The sequence below is a fragment of the Condylura cristata genome, unplaced genomic scaffold, assembly GCF_000260355.1.
Source record: "Condylura cristata isolate star-nosed mole 26May11 unplaced genomic scaffold, ConCri1.0 scaffold00007, whole genome shotgun sequence".
Taxonomy (NCBI): domain Eukaryota; kingdom Metazoa; phylum Chordata; class Mammalia; order Eulipotyphla; family Talpidae; genus Condylura; species Condylura cristata.
In genome coordinates this window covers 65022057-65042276 of record NW_004567108.1, presented here as the reverse complement: position 1 = coordinate 65042276, position 20220 = coordinate 65022057, and the positions used below count along the sequence as shown (strand labels likewise).

Here is a 20220-nt window from a genome sequence, read left to right as displayed (position 1 = left end):
TCAAAAGCTGAAAAGAAAACCAAAAAGTTTGAAGGGATATATGCACTCCTATGTTCATATCAGCCCTATCGTAATAGCCAATTTATAGGAACAACTTACTGCCCAAGACTAATTAGTGAATTAAAAATACATGGATTAAGACAATGGAATAAATAAGTTAAAAATATGTGGATTAAGACAATGTGGTGCAGACAATGGAATACTACTCAGCTATTTAAAAAGATGTAATCTTGCTGTTGGTGACAACAGAATGTGAATTCCTTAATCCACATAGTTTTTTTGCTACTGGAAAAAAAAAAAACCATACACACAGACCAATGAAATCAAATAGAAAACCCGGAAATAAAGCCAGAGATTTATGAGCAACTGATCTTTAACAAAGGAGCAAAAAATAAACAACAGGACAAGCACAGTTGTTGAATAAATGGTGCTGGGAAAATTGGACTGCTACATGCAAAGAAATGAAGCTAAACTGTTACATCACACCATTCACAAAAACTAACTCAAAATGAATAAAAGAATTGAACATAAGACCTGAAACCATAAAATAGCAAAGCATTACATGACATATATCTCAGTAAAATCTTTATAGGCATATCACCTAAAGCAAAGAAAGTAAAGGAAAGTATAAACAGCTGGAACTAGATAAAATAAGTGATATTCTGTAGAGCAAAAGAGACATTTACCAAAACAAAGAGACACCCTACTGATTGGTAAAAAGTTTCTGCATACAGGACTACTGATAAAGGACTGATCACAAAGATATACAAAGAACTCACATGACTCAACAAAAACAAAGTAAACAATTCAGTCAAAAATGGACAGAAGAACTTGAAAGACACTTCTCCAAAGAGGAAATGAAACTGGCCAACAAGCATATGAAAAATTGTTCAACATCCTTCATAATCAGGGAAATTCAAATTAAAGCCACAATAAAAATACCACCCTATAGCAGTAAGAATGGCACATATTGAAAAAAAAAAAAAACTACCAACTACAAATGTTGGCAAGGATATAGAGAAAAAGTACAATGCTGGTGGGATGCAAACAATCCAACCACTATGAAAAGCTGTATGGAGGTGTCCCATTATACTGAAAATGGAATTACCATATGACCCAACAATTTGACTCCTAGGGATCTACCCAAACGACACAAAAACATTAATGCAAAGGGATATCTGCACCCCTATATTTATTTCAGCACTATTTATTGTAGGTAAGTCTTGGAATCAACCCAAACGCCCAAAATAGATGCCTGGATCAAGAAGAAGTGATATATTTATACACCGTGGAATACTATTCAGCAATCAAAAAGATAAACTCATGCCATTTACAGCAATGTGGATGGAGCTTGAAGGGATTATGCTGAGTGAAGTAAGTCAGAAGGAAATAGAAAAATACCTGATGGTTTCACTTTTAGAAGGAATATAAGGGATTGGGAAGGGGGAATAACAACAAAACAAAACAAAAATAAACAGACAACTATGAATCAGAGACATTCTGCAGGGGAAGGGAAGGTAAAGGGATCAATCAATAAAGGGCAGGAAAAGCACAAGGGACTATAGTGATGATGCATAGTTGAATTGGTGGTGGAAACTCTATGGGGAATACACCTAAGAAAAGAAAGCAAACATAATAAGAAAAAAGTGAGAAGAATTTAAAAAATTAAAAGTAAAATACAAGAAGTTAACGGTTTAAAAAAAAACAACTAATAGTCGTATGTTAGAGATGAATTTTAAGGACCTACGTAAGGGGAGTTATGTATAAAAATCAGATATCACCTTGCACTGTAGCATAAATTATTACTAATAGTTTTGTAGGGTTTATAACCTATACTCCCCTCCTACCTATATCCCTAGATAAATGGTAGGGTCAATAGTAGATTCCACAGAACAGACAAGAAAGCAGGAATGAACAGGGATATAGAGGTGAAATACTGAGTTAATTTAGTTACAGATACCCTACCTCTGCCAAGAAAAAGAAAAAAAAAAAGCAACTGAGTTTTCTGACTGAGAGGAAAATAAGTGGTATATTGCCTAGTTCTACAAGAAGGGATGATTCTGCCATAGGATAGAAATAAAGTTTATTGAAGAAATGAAGGGGAAAAAATGAAAAATAATAAAAGGACCCAGGAACCCATTTCCTTGTTTTAGAAGTAATTGTTATAAAAAGTAAAAGAGGAGGCACTCCCTGGTGGCGCAGAGGGTTAAAGCACAACACTAAGAAAATAAAGCTACTTCGGCATGAGTTCGATCTCCACCCACCCTGAAGGTGATCCACATGGTGCGGAAGACCTCTCCTGATCCACCCGCTGCACCCCTCAGCAGTGTATTTCGTCTGTCGGCCTGTTCTGCTCCCCACTCTGTCTCTGGTGAATCCTCTCACCACCCCTGCACCTCTGGCCTGTACCCCAGCTCCGTATGCATAAATAAATCTTTAAAAATAAATAAATAAATAAAAATTAAAAGAGAAAAAAGGTCTTGCTTTAGATGCCATATTAATTACTTCTTTCTGTGAATTAGAGACCTACCAATGATCTTTCCCTTTCAACTTCCTAAGAATTTTACATTGGTGTGGAGATACCAATTTCTATCATAGCTGTAGAGGTATCATGTATACTTGCTGTACCCTCAAGATATTATTTTATTTAACCAAAGTGAAGTTGTGTGATGCATAAAAGCTACAGCAGAGTAGAAAGATATCATTTTTGCTGACCTGCTGACCTTAAAAGCAGTGCACTTTGTCAGTTATTCTCTGAATTGTCTCTTGCTGCCTGAAATAGCTATGAAATAGCTATTAAATGAATGAGGTATTTTATTTTCTAGTCAACCCATGATTGTTTCCTACATTCTCACAGGAGTATCAGCTGCAGAGCTTTTTGGTCTTTCCCCAAGGCATCCCACAGCAGCTCAAATGGTAACCTGTCTTGGGCCAGGGGGTAAGTCCATGAATTCAAAGACTAGCCCTAGTGTCTCCCCATGGCTGGAATGTGACCCAAACAGAATTTCTGACCTTGAACATTATCCCCGTTGGCTCTCCACCTGAGCAATCTGACAGGGTCTGAATGAGAGAATTCTTTTTAGAGAACAACCTTGTGCTGTTTTTCAGTCCACAACTCAGCTCCACCCAATTATCTAAGTATGAATGCTTCTCGGTGTGTTGGTGTCAGGGGGCAGGGTGGCATTACAGGAGGTGATGCAAGATGAAGGCTTTGGCACACTTAGGGACAGGAGTGCTCCTTCAAGAAGTAGTCTGTTGAAGGGCCCACAGCTTTTTTTTTTTTTTTAACCTATAATGTGAATTCCTTTAATTATCTTCTTATGTTTCCTTTTCCTGGGTTTCTTGGCTTCCTTCAGAGTGACTGTCTCCACATCTACAGACATGCCCATTCTGCTTCCCCTCTTGCCTTTATTTGTGACTTATTCCATCTTCCCTGTTTCCTTTCTCTCCTCCCTTCTTATCCACAAAATAGCCAGAGTTATACAAATCACTGTCTAGTCTTTACCTCTCCCTCTGACATAGCAGGCATCCAGGACAGAGACAGTTCTGTGACTTCTGTAATTGACACACTCAGAATCATCTGGGGCAGAGTGAGAAGCGGGGAACAGAGGGCTCCTGAAAATCTCTGCCTGCACAAACAACACTATTTTCATGTGAATCGATGGCTTCTTTTGAACTCCTGCAGGAGAGCTGGTAGGTATTATTGCTGATGCCTGCAACTGTTCTAGCCCAAAATCAGAGGTTCCTTGCTTTACAGACTTTAAGGAGCTAAGTGCATTACATGGATTAGCCTTGTCAAATCCTTGGCTCCTGTCCTACTCTTTCCTCTTACCTCCTCTTTGGAAATTCTCCATACCTCACCAGAAGGACTTTTAAAAAAAGAAAAAAAAAAAGACATTGAAAGCAAATCTCATGGATGGTGTGGCCTCAGCCCAGTATTAAAACTTGAAGATTCACAATTCCATAATTCACAAGTGTCCTGTACCTATTCTGGAATTTGAATTCACTGTAGGAAAGGACTGCTTTATATTATTGTCTTCATAGTACAGATTTGTCACTATACATTCTTATCTTATTATTAATGCTTACCTGTGGAATATTTAACTCATGGGGCAGGTCTTATCTTTTTCTTAAAATCCTTTAAAAATGTATGTAAATAACTGTATTTTTCACCATAAAATATAGGGGGAAAAGAAATCAAGTAATTTTTTTTTAGGTTTTAAAGAACAGCTCATGTAAAACCCTGTTCTAGGAAAGTATTCTTAACAACTGAAACTTAGTAGAGGAGGTGGGGAACAGTACAATTTCCAAAAATGTTAACACTACACACTTAGGTTATGATGTCCTTAAGTCACTCTAGTTGATGCAAGTGAGAACAGTGTGTACGCACCAGTCAGTTTGTTCTGGCATGCCCATGGCTTACTGTTGCATTAGGTACAGGAATGGACTAAAAAAAAATTTTTTTTAACGCCTTGTGGCTTTACAAGGATATACTCAGGCTCTGTGTTTACTAAGGAAATATTTGGTGATTATGTTTTTACTTTTTCTTTGTTACCATAAATCTGTGTAACAGCTGACATCTGGAGTGGGATGAATTAAATATAAAGTTTTTAAAATCTTGAGACAGTTGGCAGTTTTTCTATAACTTTGCTTTCTTTTAAGATGGAAACTGATTGTTGTAGGTCAAGTTTCTCAGCCCCAGAAAAGATTGGTTTAAAAGTCTAAAGGAGGTTTAGATCTGTCCCATTACAAACTTTATATCATGGCTCTCTCTGTCTTTTTCACTATAGTCTGTTATTTTGGGAAAGGGAAAACTATACCTCTGTGTATCAATCATTTTAAACAAATATCCAGTTCTATCAGTCATTTTCTGGATAACCCTCTCCCCATTGTATAGATCCCTCAGCTGTCAGGCTAAAGTATGTGAATCCTATAATGTTGCTGTATTAGAAATCACTGTTTCAAATACCTTTATTTGAGATACCTGTGTGCTACCTCAAATGACCTGTTTTCCTTTATCATTCATGGGGCATAAAAAGAAATGCTCGTCATAAACAATCTGCATGTTGACTTACTTTTTTTTTTGCATTGGTGCATCTTTGAGTATAAGAATCAGACTGGAATGAATTTCAGGAGGCTGTTGACTAAATAGGCAAAACTGCCTTCACATTATCCCAGAGAGATGACATTCACTCCTGTCTTAAAACATTGTCCAGGAGAGGAATTCTCCTGTACCTTCTCAGACAAGCTTTGCTACCAGGAGACACTTTAGCCTGGATCCTGGCACTGAAATGTGAACTCATTCTTTCTTTTTTCATTGTATTAGTTTTACTGAAGTAACAACGGTTTATAAGATGTTACAATACTACATCCACCACAAAGCACCCATACTCCTCCACTATATTTCTTTGCATTCTCTCCCTTTCTTGCTCTCCTTCCCCACACCTCTCCTTCTGGTAACTTCCATTCTACAATAAGATTTCTAGGGATTGATGTGATTCAGTTTTTTCATTCTTGTGTGTGTGTTTATATTCTATATTACACATGTGAATAAAACATCTGTTTTTCTCCTTCTGATTTATTTCACTTAACATAATCACCATTTAGTTCCATCCATATTGGCACAGTGGTAAGATTGCATCATTTTTAATAGCTATTCCACTGTGTTTGTGTGTATGTACCACATCTTCTTAATTCACTCACTAGTCTTTGGGAAGCTTGATTGTTTCCATAACTTGGCTATTGTAAATAGTGCTACAGTAAACAAAGGAGTGTATATATCCCTTGGAATTGATGTTTATGCAGCTTTTGGGAGACACCAAGAAGTGTGATTGTTGGATCATAAAGTAGATCTGTTTTAAATTTTGAGCATTCTGTTTTCCATAGGGGCTGGGTTCGTCTACATTCCCATCAACAGTGGACAGAGCTGTTCTTTTTCCACACCCTAGCCAACATTTGTTTCTGGTCCTTTTTGTGTGGAGTGAGGTTTTGATTTGCATTTTTTTCAATAATTGATGAATAATTTTTCATGTGCCCATTGGCAGTTTGTATGTCTTCTTTGGAAAGTGTATTTAGTTCTTCTGCTCATTTTTTAATCAAGTTATTTATTTGTTTTTGTTCTATTAAATAGTTCTTGGATCTTGGGTGGATTTTGGATAGTCAGTCCCTATTCAAATGTATGATGTACAAATTTTTATCCTACTCCAAACAGTAATACTTTCTTTCACTGTGCACAAAACTTTTTAGCTTCATTAGACCAATTTGTTGATTTTGGCCTTTGTTTTCCTAGTATAATTGAGTCCCAGAGAATTAACTGATTTTGGCCTTTGTTTTCCTAGTATAATTGAGTCCCAGAGAATTAACTGAGGCCATTGTGTTTTGTCAATGTTTTCTCCTATGAATCTTATGATTCAAGTCTTACCTCTAACTCTGTAGTTCATTTTGAGTTAATTTTTGTATATATTATGACATGATGTTCCATTTTCATTCTTTTGCATAAGACTATCCAATTTTCCCACCACCATTTGTTGTTTCTCCATTTTATGCTCTTGGTTCCCCTGTTATAAATTGTCCATGTAAGTATAGATTTATTTCTAGGCTCACAATTCTATTCCACTGGGTAGTGTGTCCCTTTTATACCAATACCATACTATTGATTACTGTTGCTTTATATTATAATTTGAAGCTTGGGGTTGTGATGCCTACATTCTTCTTTTGTTATCAGGATTACATTTGCTATTCAGGTTCTTTTGTGATTTTACATGAATATCAGTAGTATTTCCTCTATTTCTCTAAAGAATGCCACTGAAATTTTAATAGGAATTGCATTGAATCTGTATATTGTTTTGAGTAAGGCTGCCATTTTAACAATGTTAATTTTTCTGGTCCTTGAGCTTGAATGTCTTTCTATTTCTCTGTGTTTTTTTTTCTATTTCTTTTAATAATGTAGATTATTAATAATGTAGATTTTATTGTACAAGTCCTTCAACTCCCTTTTTAAATTTATTTCTAGGTTTTTAATTCTTTTGATATGATAACTGGATTATTTTCTTAATTTTTTTCTCTTCTAGTTCATTGCTTGCATATTGGAATGCAACAGATTTTTGTGCATGGATTTTGTAACCTGCCACTATCCTGTACTAATTTATTGTTTCCAATAGATTTTTAGTGGAATCTTTAGTTAAACCAATTCCTGACTTTCTACATTACTGACTAACCTCCATGTAAGAGCCCACCATATGCTTGTCAGCAAGTACTAACTTGCCTTAATCCTCTCACATCAGAGTTATATAATACCACTTCACAATTGTGATTTTTCTGGGGCTGCATGATTCCAGCGCTTGAAATTACCTCCAAGAGTCTGGATTCACCTCAGAATGGTGTTTACTTTAAAAATATAATATCCCCAAGAGATGGCAAGATGGCAGCAGAGTAAAGACACCGAGATCACTGCGTCCAGGCTCATGCAGGAATTTAGGACTGAAAACGGACTATAGACTTACATACTACAAGTTTCAACCAAAAGGAGAACACCCTGGACTCACTAGAAGGGAGATAACTGAGGGAGAATTGGCGATGGGGGAGTTCTGATAGGAGAACTCCCTCCTGGGAATGCTCAGGCACCTGGAAGTTTGACAGGATCCAGGAGCCTCTTTGCCCCGCACTAAAGACATGGAGGTGGAGGGGACAGCTCAACTCGGTGAGTGGAGCTGAGGCTGAGGAAAGACTGTGCAAATGGACGCATAGAGCACAGGAGGTGGGGAGGAAAATCTTGCGATCTGGTGCTGGGGCATTTTCAAGGCTTGCAACTCTTTCACCCACCCCCACAGCATAGAACTGGAGGCTTGTTCCCATCATTAGTCATTAAGGTGGGGCCAGCAAGTTCATAAAAGGGGGACAAAAAAATGGTTAAACTGAAACAAAAACAGGCCCATTAACACTGCCCCAAGTGGTAGAGAGAGACTGCTCTGAGTGGGCACAAAGAGCCCTGGAGGCCTTGAAGGAGGACTGACAGCCTGCACAACTGGGGGGGGGCGTGCAAAATTAGGACTCAAGGTGTTACTGAACAGCATTGGCCAGAAGACATGTGAACCAGTAAGGTACTAACTTGCAAGGCTCACAGTGCTCAGAAAATAAAAATCAGTCACTGAGTTAATCACAGGCCCAGCTGCAACACTTCTAATGCACCCAATCCCCCATGGCTGCATCCAAGCTTAAAGGGAATCTGGGACATCAGAAGGCTACAAAGACCAACAGGCACCTTCAACGAGTTACCAGAAGAAGCTGAGCACCACAAGAGATCCCTGAGTGTCACTGGCAGAGACAGCAGACATAATTCCACACAGTAGGGGCTGGAAAAAACAGGAGATAATGAAATAAAAAAAGGCTCAGAATACCCTCCATAATTGAAGAGTCTGGAAGTCTCTCTGCCACCCCAGAAAGAACATCCAGAAAGAATGCCAATAATAGCAACATTGTGTCTCAACAAATAGAAAGTATTAGAAAATACACAGCAGGGAAAAGAAGGCAAACAAATACTTAAGCAAGTCCACAGCGGGAAAATTCACCACAAAAAGATCAGTCAGCAGAAACCACCAAAGAAATAGAAGAACTGCTCAGCCTACCAGATAGAGAATTCAGAATCACCATGATAAACAAACAAAAAGAAGATGGGAAGGAAAAAAATGAAATGAGGCAAGCCATTAAGGAGTTGAAGATTGCAAACAAGGAAATGAATGAAAGAAATGAAAAAGAAAAAAAATGATATGAGACAAGCATTCAACAAACTGAAGGAAAATATGAGACATTAAAAAAAGAAATAGAAGAAATGCAGGAGATGAAAAGGCCACTAGAAGAGATAAAGAATGCTGGGAAAAGTAATGAAAGCAGAATAGATGAAATGGAAGAACAAGTCAGCTCCCTCAAAGATGCAGAAATAAAGAGAATTAAAACAGAAAAAGAAAGAGAAATGAAAAGGAAAAGGAATAAAGAAACAATTCAAGAGCTATCTGACACCATTAGGAAAGGAAATATCAGCGTTATAAGTATCCCAGAAAGTGAAGAGAAAGGCCAAGGAATTGAGAAAATATTCACAGAGATAATAGAAGAGAACTTTCCTAGTATGAAGGAGATAATAGTAGATATCCAAGAAACAAGAAGAACACCAAACTACCAAGAATACAAGATGAGGAAAAGATAATGAGAATGACAAGACAGAAGAAACAAATAACCTATAAAGGGAAACTGATCAGGCTGACATCAGACCTCTCGAAAGAAACAGTACGGGCAAGAAGAGAGTGAAGGAACATACTCAAAACATTAAATGCAAACCAAGAATACTCTACCCTGCAAAGCTCCCCTTCCTCTATGAAGAAAGAACAAGGACATTTTCAGACAAACAGAAACTCCACAATTTTCTCATGACTAAACCCCCACTCCAAAAGATACTACAAGAAGCCCTCAAACCAAATCCAACAGAAGAATGAACAAGCACAGTTCAAAACAAGGAATAAAAATAAAAAAGAACCAAAATGGCAAATTTAGGTGCCAGCATATCAGTATTATCTCTAAATGCAAATTGCTTAAACTCATCAATAAAAAGACACAGAGTTGCAGGATGGATTAAAAACAGAACCCAATGTTCTGCTCTCTGCAGGAAACACATCTAACTGCAAAAGATAAAAGCAGATTGAAAATTAAAGGATGGAAAACAGTTCTACAAGCAAATGGACCAAAAAAGAAGTCAGAAACAGCTACACTTATATCAGATAAAATAGACTTCAAACTAAAAAAGGTTAAAAGAGACACAGAAGGCCACTACGTTATGATTAAGTGGACAATACAAGAAGACATAACAATCATCAATATATATGCACCAAATGAAGGAGCACCAAAATATATCAGGAAACTACTGTCATCTATGAAAACGTATATCAGAGAAAATACATACATAGTAGGAGACTTCAACATGGCACTCTCCACAATGGAAATATCAACAAGACAAAAAATAAGTAATGACACTAAAGCTCTGAACAAGGGCCTGGACAACATGGATCTAACAGACATCTATAGAATACTACACCCCAAAAAATCTGAGTACACATTATTCTCAAACCCACATGGATCATTCTCTTGGAATGCTATACATAGACCTGGACTCAAATCACAGCATCCATTATGACCTGTAGCTCAATTACATTGTGTTACAGCACTTATTGCATTTCTGACATCTTTGTAACTTGGCAAAGACTTTGAAACATGTACCAAGCCCTGGCCGGACTAGATCTGGCTAATGGGAAGGAAAGGAGTATACACTCTTTGGTGTTTCACTTTCAGGCACAGCATCTTTATGGTTTTCTGTCCACAGAGTTAACTCTGCTCTTCACCAGAGTATTTTCTTCCAGGTGCAAACACTGGCAAAGCAATGATTAGGAAACTTTCCAAATCCCCCTTTGATACCAGCATCCTCCCCAGGTGTGAGCCTGAAAAACCATTTGGTGTTGGTGCCATTCAAACCTGCATTCTTGAAACCTTATATTCTTTCCCTTGGTCCATATCAGATTATACAATATGGCAATGTGTGACTCTGGATACCCACGCTAAATGAGATATAATAATAGTGATTGTGTTTAGTGTTCAGTAGATTTGGGTATCAGTTTGGAAGATTTCATTGTGTCTTTACCCAGTTTCCATATCTGTGAAATGAAGCAATAACAGCACTATCTTTCTGGGGAGAATTAATTATATAAAATTTATGGCCTAGTTCCTGGTATATAGTAAGTATGCTGGACAGGATTCACTTGGAGTGTGTGGTTGGACAGTTACCACAAACCTGACATCCTAAAGGAACTGCTTGGAGTGGTTCTGGAGACTTTATGACTTAGAGGGAATGACAGTAGTGATAATGAGTTATTTGTAGAGCTTGAGCCACAGAAAGAAGTCTAAATTGAACATATTCATTCACATATATAATTTTAAGTATATACTTATGTGAATAAAAACATCTGAGAGATGTTTCTGAGTGATGTGAACTCTCGCTGGTATAGGTAAGGATAATGTAAGTTCTTTTGCTTGAATTTGCTATACTTATCCAGTAAACAAATACTGTTTGAAATACTAACATGTTCCAGGCACAGTTCATGTTTTTAATTAATCGTTTCCCTGGTTTCTTGACATATCTGCCCTTTTGGAACATTTTGTCATGGAAAATGAATCACAAGAAAATTAAATTATATATTCAGGTGTTAATAGGTGTTGCAAAAAAATGAGGAGTAAAAAATGATGGGGATTGGGTGGAGAGGAGGATTGGGTGGAGAGAAGTACTAGTCCCAACAAGGATCATCTTGTTTCCAGAAAGAAAGAAAATGGAAAATGAGGTTTAGTGAGTAGGAACACAAAATAAAAATCTCCAGACCTAATGGCAAGTGCAGCCGTGGGTAAGTTGTTAAAAACTTTATAAGGTTACTATACACACCCTGTAAAATGGGAATAAAACCCTACCATACAGAATCATGGAGATTAAATGAACATCCTGCAGGTAAATTGCTTAATCACAATGGTGCCAGGCAGATAATGGATATCCCAGAAGGGGACCTGAAAGAAGAGGACAAAGAACTCATAAAAAAAAAATAAGGAACTAAATATGTAACTCTATAAAATTAGAAAAATGCCTAGTTACCTAGCTGAAATGACATCTATACCCAAGATTTATTGTGAAACTATGAAGAATTCAAAATAAAGAAAGATTAAAATTGTTTAAGGGAATAAAACAGGCAACTAATGAAAGTATTCCCATTAGACTTGTGAAGAAATGAGGCAAAAAGAAAGCCTAAAGGTAAAAAAAAAATGGTATGATATATTGAAAATACTTAAAGATAAAAATGCCCACCCAAAAATGTTATATTCTTTAAGACTTTCCTTCAGAAATGAGGGAAAAATAAGGACCTTGCCAGACAAACAAGAGCTTAAGGAGTTTGCCAACACTAATATCTCTCTTACAAGAAATGCTAAATAGAGCTATTCTATCTAGAGAAAAAGAAAAAGATACATAAAAAATTAAACAAGGAAATAGAACCAGAAAAGTATATAAAAATGGCAGTAGCCAATCTTCATACATTAATAATCACCCTAAATGTAAATGGACTGAAAGCACCAATGAAAAGGCACAGAATGGCTCATTGGGTCAGAAAACAAAACCCATCTTTTTTCTAGCGCCAAAGAGAAAATGTAGGCTAAAGATAAATTGTTAAGAAGCAATTCAACAAGCAATTGGTGCTCAACAAAGGCAGGTACAGATAAAATATCAGGTAAATAGACTTCCAGTTAAAATGTAACAGACTGAAATCAATATTATAAAGGCAAAATGAAACAGTATCCATTGATGTGTCTGCCCATCTGACCGACTTCATGAAGCTGATGCAGAGCAGTAAGGGGCACTAACACATGCCAAGGACATGTCCAAATAGTTTACTATTCACTTTCTGAGTTCTTCACACATGTGCACGACTGCAAGACTACTGACTCAGGGAACAACAACAATGGGATTTTTTTAACAAACCAGGGAAAAACAAAGAGTTATTGAGGCCAAAAAATGGCCTTTACCTCACCAAAAGTAGTGTTCAGTGTTTTTCAGTCCTAAACAAAAGCAGATAAAATGGCTTCTACCTGCCACTGTGAACAAGGAGCACCTCTCCCAAACAATTGTCCATTTGCCCATAATGGAGTCTTCCCACCACTGAGCAGGGAGCATGGGTCAGCCAGACTTTATGCCAGGTTCCAACTCACAAAGACAGCAGAAGATGCAACAGGAGATGCTCCAAGAGATGCTGGGGTAATCTAGCACAGCACCAGACAAGCAACACTCAAAACAGCAGCTATAGCAGCTGAACTACACAGCAAATGGTCATATTCGTGCACCTCAGTGAGATGCCTGGCTCTGGGTCTTCATCTTCTCTGCCAGGCTGTAACAGCAGTGAAGCCAGGAATAGTTTCAGTTGCTGGGCTACTTCCAAAGCTTCTGAACTTTTTCTCTATAAGGTTGCCTGTTGGAAGCCTCTTCTCATTCGGAGGCCACAACAGCCTTTTGGAAGATCCATTGACCCCCAGATGCACCCCCCCATCTTATTTGGTTCTCTTATGTTCACAAGACCAAAAACTATAAAATATATAGAAGAAAATATAGGTAAAACACTACAAGGCTAATTAAAACTAAGCAACACCTTATTGACAGGGAAAAAATTCTTTGTACTCCATACAACAGATAAGGGGCTGATCACAAAGATACACAAAGAGGTCACACAAATCAATAAAAACAAAGCAGAACAACTTAAAAGGCACTTCTCCAAAGAGGAATTGTAAATGGCCAACAGCATATGGAAAGATGTTCAATATCCCTTATAATCAGGGAAATGCAAATCAAAACCATAATGAGATGCCAGTGAAAATGGTATATACAAAAAAACATACAAATGTTGGCTAGATGAGGTGAAAAAGAAACTCTCCTGCATTGGTAGTGGGAGTGCAAACTGGTACAACCACTATGGTAAGCTCTGTGAAGATTCCTCACACTACTAAAAATGTAGCTACTATATGATCCAGCAATTCCACTCCTAGGGATCTATACAATGGACACAAAAACATTAATTCAAAAAGATACATGCTATGTTTATCGCAACACTATTTACAATAGAAAAAAAGATAAACTCATGTCATTCTCAGCAACATGGATGGAGCCGTAAGGGATCATACTTAATGAAATAAGTCAAAAAGAAAAAGAAAATATCGAATGGTTTCACTTATAGGAAGAATTTATTTTAGTATTTTCCCTGGGGCTATGTATCCTCACCAGCAAACCCCTCCAGGAGCTGCTGCCTGTCACAGTCTTTTGGCTTCAGCCACCGGTCACAAAGTCAATGTGAATTTTAATATCCTCTCAGGTTTCCCCCAGTTCTTCCTTAACCCCATCAAGGACCCTTTCCTCCAGAAGTAGTAAGAGAGAAGTATAAAGGAGGCAGTCTAGTCTTGTACAGTGGAGATCCTTGCTCCCTGCCCTATGTTTCTTAAAGAAGATTTCAGTTCTCAGTGTTTTTCATCATTCTGGACAGAGGTGAGGTAATGAATCTTCTCCCCAGACTTGACATAATAGTATAAAAAGTCACAGTGTATGGAAGTCCTCAGATAGTTCTGAGGCAAATGAAGCCACATTATGTAAGGGAAAAATTTGTATCCCTCTCTCTATACTAGAACCAAAACAGCATCAAAAAAGATTATTCAATGGCAGCATTGTGGCATTTGTGCTGAGTCCAACACAAATGATTTTGTATCTGAAACCCAAAGTGACCTTTTCTAAGTGGCCATAGCCCTACAAAAGATAGAAAATACCACCTGATTGCCTGACATTTTCTTTTGTAAAATTCAAACATTCCTAACTTCAAATCAGCTATTGATTTGTTGGTTTGCAGGCCCATTGCAATTAAGTGAAGTCATATTCACTTCTCTTTTAAACTGTTGTTTAAAAACAACAGTTTTTACACCTCAATCCTCTCATATTCTCCTACTCTGCCTTGTTTAATTCTGTTAAAATATTGGAACGTTGCTTGTGGTTAAAAACTAACAGGATGTTGTCAAAGGCCCTGGATGTTATCAGAAGCCCAGGCACCAGCAGGACATTGCTTGAAAACTAACTGGATGTTATCAGAGGCCCTGGATGTTATCAGAAGCCCAGGTGCCAGCAGGACATTACTTGCCATTACCACCTGCATGAAGTAGGATCCAAGAGTGACTCATCCTAATGGACTACATACTTTGGAAATTTCCCAGCCCGCAAATTTCACTATATAAGACCCTCTGTACAGAGGCTAGGGGTCCATCCCGCCTGGGTGAGACCGCTGTGTCGGTACACTCTGGGGATAGGACCCTACCCTAGGCTAGCAATAAAGGTTTGTACTTGTCTTTTGCATCGGTTCTGTGTCTTGGCATTTCTTGGACTCTAACAATTCTGCCAACCAACAGGTAGTGTGGAGGGACAGTGCACAGAAAAAACAATTTTTCTAAATCTTATTCTTTAAAGGTCAAATTTATATACTCATTTCTTACTTTAAATCCATGCAGATACTACAAAAATCCTAGAGACAGATTTCTTGTGATTCTAGTCATCACCCAAATGTAATATGGGATTCAGTTAAGGTGAAGAGTTGAACTCCACCTGGGACAGATGGGGAAGATAGATGAGAGACTCAGGGCAAAGAAGTATGGAAGATATTGCTGTAGGATCAATGGGTTGAATGGTTTAAAGATAATCTTATTCTCTGGTGTGTGTGTCTGTCTGTCTGTCAGTCGGTCGGTCTGTGTGATATACCTGCAGTTGAGTGGTGTGTGATGTACCTGTGATTGTGTACCTGTATATATGTGATAGATGTATAGTTGAAGTTCATTGTTCAAAACTTTAAGCTGTACAGGTTGAGCTCCTGGAAGTTCACGGTACTCTGGTTAATCTGTTGAACATTTTCTTACAGCTAACCTGTTGAGTTATTTAGGAAAAGATAATAACTGGATGGATTCTTGATTTGTCATAACAAATCAGTAGTTTTGATTCTACTCATGCTGACATGCCTACTATCGCAGCCTCTGGTAATCGACTCTGTCTGGCAATCAGTCAGAAGGAAGTAGTGGGAGGCATGTAATGTCCTGTTCTATAATGTTATGTGCTATGGGTATGCAGTGCTCAAGTTCATTAATTCAGTAGAACATACAAGCAAAAAACAAATGGACCAACTTTAAGAGGAGACCATCAGAAAACTGAACTCTCCCTTTTTTTTTTCTATTCGTCTCTTGCAGCAAGGACAAGGAAAAAAAAAAAAAAGAAATTGCCCTATTGAACTTTCATATTTCCCAAAGGTAAAAAGACTAATTTGGTTCTGCATTTTTCTTGCTGCTTCCGTTGAAAATCAGCAGCTCCACCTCAGCTCTTAACTCCATCCTTACTGAATGGCCCAGAAAAAGCTCTTATAAAGAAGAATGTTGCTCTTTGACCTGATTTGACCATCCAGAATTAGTTCCCTGCCCATATCTAATATTTTTCTCTCCACTACACTTAAAGTAACCATATCAAGTGACACCTGATTTATAATCATCTTCTCTTGAGATTGAGTACTCTACATACCCCATTTCAGATTTTATAGATATTTTTATATGATCAGGCTAGTTATAGAGAATTGGAGGGAAGAAAATGAGTTTCTGCTGAAGGCTCTGATCTTTAGTGCCTTTCTTTCTGTCTCCTCAGCTCCATTTGGCAGCCCTGGCATCACTAAAGGGAGATATAGTGGAGCTTAATAAACGTCTGCAGCAAACAGAACGGGAACGGGACCTTCTGGAAAAGAAATTGGCCAAGGCACAGGTAAGAGATCTGGAATTATTTTATTTTAAGAAAAGGCATGACTTTGCAAATTTCATAAAAATAAATCACAGCTTCATGAGCAAACATTCATATAACAGTTGTGCAGGTCAAAAGTAGAATTTACTAGCATTTCAGAAGTCCCTCCTCTGTCCTATTCCAACACTATGAGCACTACCGTAAAATTATTTTAGTATCTCTGTTATTTTTTTACAATTTATCAACGAAATTTATATGTCCCTAGACAGTTTACTGTTGTCCATTTAAAAACTGTTCCCTTTGAATCTCTTAATCTACTGGATTGTCCCCCATTCTCTGTCTGCTTTATATTTAATTGATTAAAACTTGACCATTGACCTGTAGCATTCTGATCTGGATGTTTCTGGTTGCATACTCATGGTATAGTTCAGCACATTCCTCTGTCTCCAGTACATCCTGCAAATTGGCAGGTAGCTCCAGAAGCCAGCCAGTTCATAACCAATCCCTTTGGTGAGACTGATGTCATCTTTTGAGTTCGGGGTCCTTGGGTTCACTCTGGGAAAGGTTTCACCAGAGCTCCCTTTTCAGTGGCACACGGCAAGATTCTTTATGAGACAGAGACTCAGTTATATTTGAAGAGGAAGTTTATTAGAAAGAGACAAGAGAGGGAAAGACACTTGGATAGGTGCACGTGGGTAGGAAGAGCTGCCCTGAAAGGGACAGGTTTGCAGGGAAAGAGACCTGCATAGTTGCAGGCAGGCTGTTCTAGGAGAGCAGCCTCCATTGATGGAGGTCGGTACAGAGAAGTCCTGGCATGGTACAGGTCATGGGCAGGCAGGACACTGCTGCCCTGCAGAGGAAGAGTGGGTGGGGAAAAGCACCTGCATAGGCAGAGGTGGGCAGAGGAGCGACTGCCCCCCAGCTGGTGGAGAGACTGCCCTAATATAGACAGCCTCTCCCTGGGAGGGGCTCACTCTTTGTAAGCCTAGGTTTGTTGACTTTGAGTAGAATCTGAGAGGATGGAGATTCCCTAGTGAGCTTCATCTCCATATCCATGTCCTTGATTTTACCCGGGGTGCAGGCATCTGGCTTTGGTGCCCTGATTTTATGGCTGTGTCAATTGCTGCATTTGCCCCTACTACCTACCCTCTTTGTGTGACTCAGTCTTGTGATACCTCTCCTGCATTCTATCCTCCATCAACACCATGGAATATATTTGCTTTTTTCGGGGGGAAGCACATAATGCCTGGTTGTTTTATTCTGAGATGTTAATTGTTATTTATAACTCCGTACCCAAGATTATTAATCCATTAAGACATTTAAAATCATTATGTTTTAGTTCTAACATTTCTTTCTCAGTTATTATTTGGACTGTTTTTAGAGAGATCTCTCCCATCACCTATGATTACTTTCAACAGTAGTTTAGTGAGAAAATGTAGGATAAACACTTACTGCTTTTATTGACTGCTTTTCAAGATAATGAACTGATCACCTGTGACATTCTGAAATTGTCCAGTTTTTTTAAATACTGTTTCAATACACTAGTTAATTTCCTTGTAGAAACTCAAATTATATAATTTTTAGCCAGTAAGAATATCTTTACATTTGCTCTTGAGTCTTTAAGCATAAGCCTAGAAATTATTCCAGGTTCATTTAGTAGATTCCTTATCACAAACCTGGATAACCCCGTCAATAAGAAATGGTAATTCAAGAGTACAGTCTAGGTGCAAGTGGTACTTGTTTACAGGTTGGTCATCGTTTGAGAACCTCTTTTATTGTTGGAGACAGGATTTGTTTATTTACTTATACCTATGTATGTATGTATGCATGCATGAATATTAAAACAAGATATCTTATAATTTCTTGGGGACCTCCCTGGTGGTGCAGTGGTTAAAGTCTCAGCACTATCAACCTACCTTCAGGCTGCATTACATCGCTAGCCAGGCTGGTGCAGTAGACCACTCCTGTGTCACCTGCCACTCCCCTAGCAGTGTATTTCAGTAGAACCGACTTTTCTGCTACCCACTCTGTTTCTAGTGAATTCTCTCATCCCCTACATCTCTGGTCTGTACCCCAGTTCTTGTATGCATAAATAAATAAATCATTTTAAAATGCCTTACAAGTTCATACTAATTTCTCCAATTCAGCTTCAGATTACAGGGAATTTTTATTTATCATCTTCCATATTTTATTTCTTTCATACTAAGTATCCTGCTTCTTAAGTCTATAGAGGATGATAGAATTGGATAGTCCATAATTACAGATGTGCTTTATCCCATAGTATTTACAAAACCTCATAATACTATTACTATGATGTTGGGGACTGATCCCTATCACGGACTGTCAAGTGCGAGCAGTGTTGGTGAGTGGAGATTCCTAGAAAGGGGGAAAAGGGGAACTGGTGTGAGGAAGACACAGGAATCAGAGTTGGGTGCAAGTCTTCCTGCTCTGGTTTCAGCAGAGGTTTATTTTATACATTTCAAGCAAGCAGTGGGATAACATTAGCATATGAATTGGGCTGAGCAATCACCTTTTTTCTAACTGTTTGGGGTGACATATTGACCTTCAGGAGATTATAACATTTATTATTCTTAAAATTAATCAGTGAAAGGCAAAACAGATACATAAATTTATAAAATTTAAGGTTAACATTGCTATATTTACCACAGTGATGATTGACTAAAATAAAGTCCTTTAAACCCTAATTACTACTTAATGACATTCATTCTCATTGAGATATCCCATAGGGTAAAGTAAAGTGAGGGCTAGGATGGAGAAATTTGCTTGTAAATCAGTCACAAAAAGAGATACTGTAAAGTTCCTTAAAAACTGAATAGAAAGATTAAATGAATTTCCTTATTTAAAGACTAACAACAATAGAAAGCTTAAGTAGTTCTTTAAAAACTGAACAGAGGAGACTTCCGGAAGATGGCAGCAGAGTAAAGACGCCAAGATCACTACGTCCAGGCTTGCATAGGAATTGAGTACTGAAAACAGACTATAGACTTACTTACTGAGAGTTTCAACCCAAATGAAAACCCCCTGGACTCACTAGAAGGTAGATAACTGAGGGGGAATTGGTGATTGGAACCCAGGCATCTGGCAGGCTGCAGGAGCCACTTTGCCCCATGCTAAACCCTGGAGGTGAAGGGGGACGACTCAGCTCAGTGAGCGGAGCCCAGGCTAGGGAAAGACTGCAAATCTGATCCGCAACACCTGGGTACAGGGGAAAACCACTGAAACTGCAGACCTGATAGGGAGTGCCTGAGCGCCACGCAAAGCCACTGATCAGCTCAACCAGCTCGGAACGGGCAAGATGGCAGCAGAATAAAGATGCCGAGACGACTACATCCAAACTCGCACGGGATTATATAAAAACAGACTATAGACTTACATGCTACGACTTTCAACCCAAATGAGAATGCCCTGGACTCAGTAGAAGGAAGATAACCGAGGGAGAATCGGCGATTGGGGAGTCCCCATAAGGGAAGCCGCACAGGCAGGATTAGCTGAACCCTGCAACTCTGATTGGGGAATGCCAGTGGCTTCCTACTCCTTCAGGTCCTTTAAAAATCTAGGCGCCCAGATGCCAGGAAGCACTAAAGAGGGAAACTGCCTGAGGCAGCAGCTGCAGCTGCTCAGCAGCTTTTTGCTCCAGCCCTGATACAACCCTGGAGAAAAACAGACAATTCAGCTAGGGAGAGGAAACCAAATTGTGGGAAAAGGCTGCAGCTTGGAACCAGAGACCCCAGGATACACCGCAGAAGTGCTGCTGACCTTTTCCCCAGCCCAGCTGCAGATTTGTTGCCATCCTTTGCCCCAGCAGCCCCAACAAAGCCCTGGATATAAAC

General features: G+C 38.6%; 1 protein-coding gene across 2 annotated transcripts in view; it reads left to right on the top strand.

Moving 5' to 3' along the window:
* The window catches only part of MCC (mutated in colorectal cancers), a 312445-nt gene that overhangs the window by 164888 nt on the left and 127337 nt on the right, over positions 1-20220 (top strand). For both annotated transcript variants that reach the window (XR_001145197.1, XM_004678375.2), the window contains exon 2: positions 16280-16393. Coding sequence is in view for 1 of the 2 variants with exons in the window: in XM_004678375.2 (XP_004678432.1) it covers positions 16280-16393 (114 nt within the window). In the remaining variant the exon portion in view is untranslated. The remainder of the gene's footprint in view (positions 1-16279; positions 16394-20220) is intronic.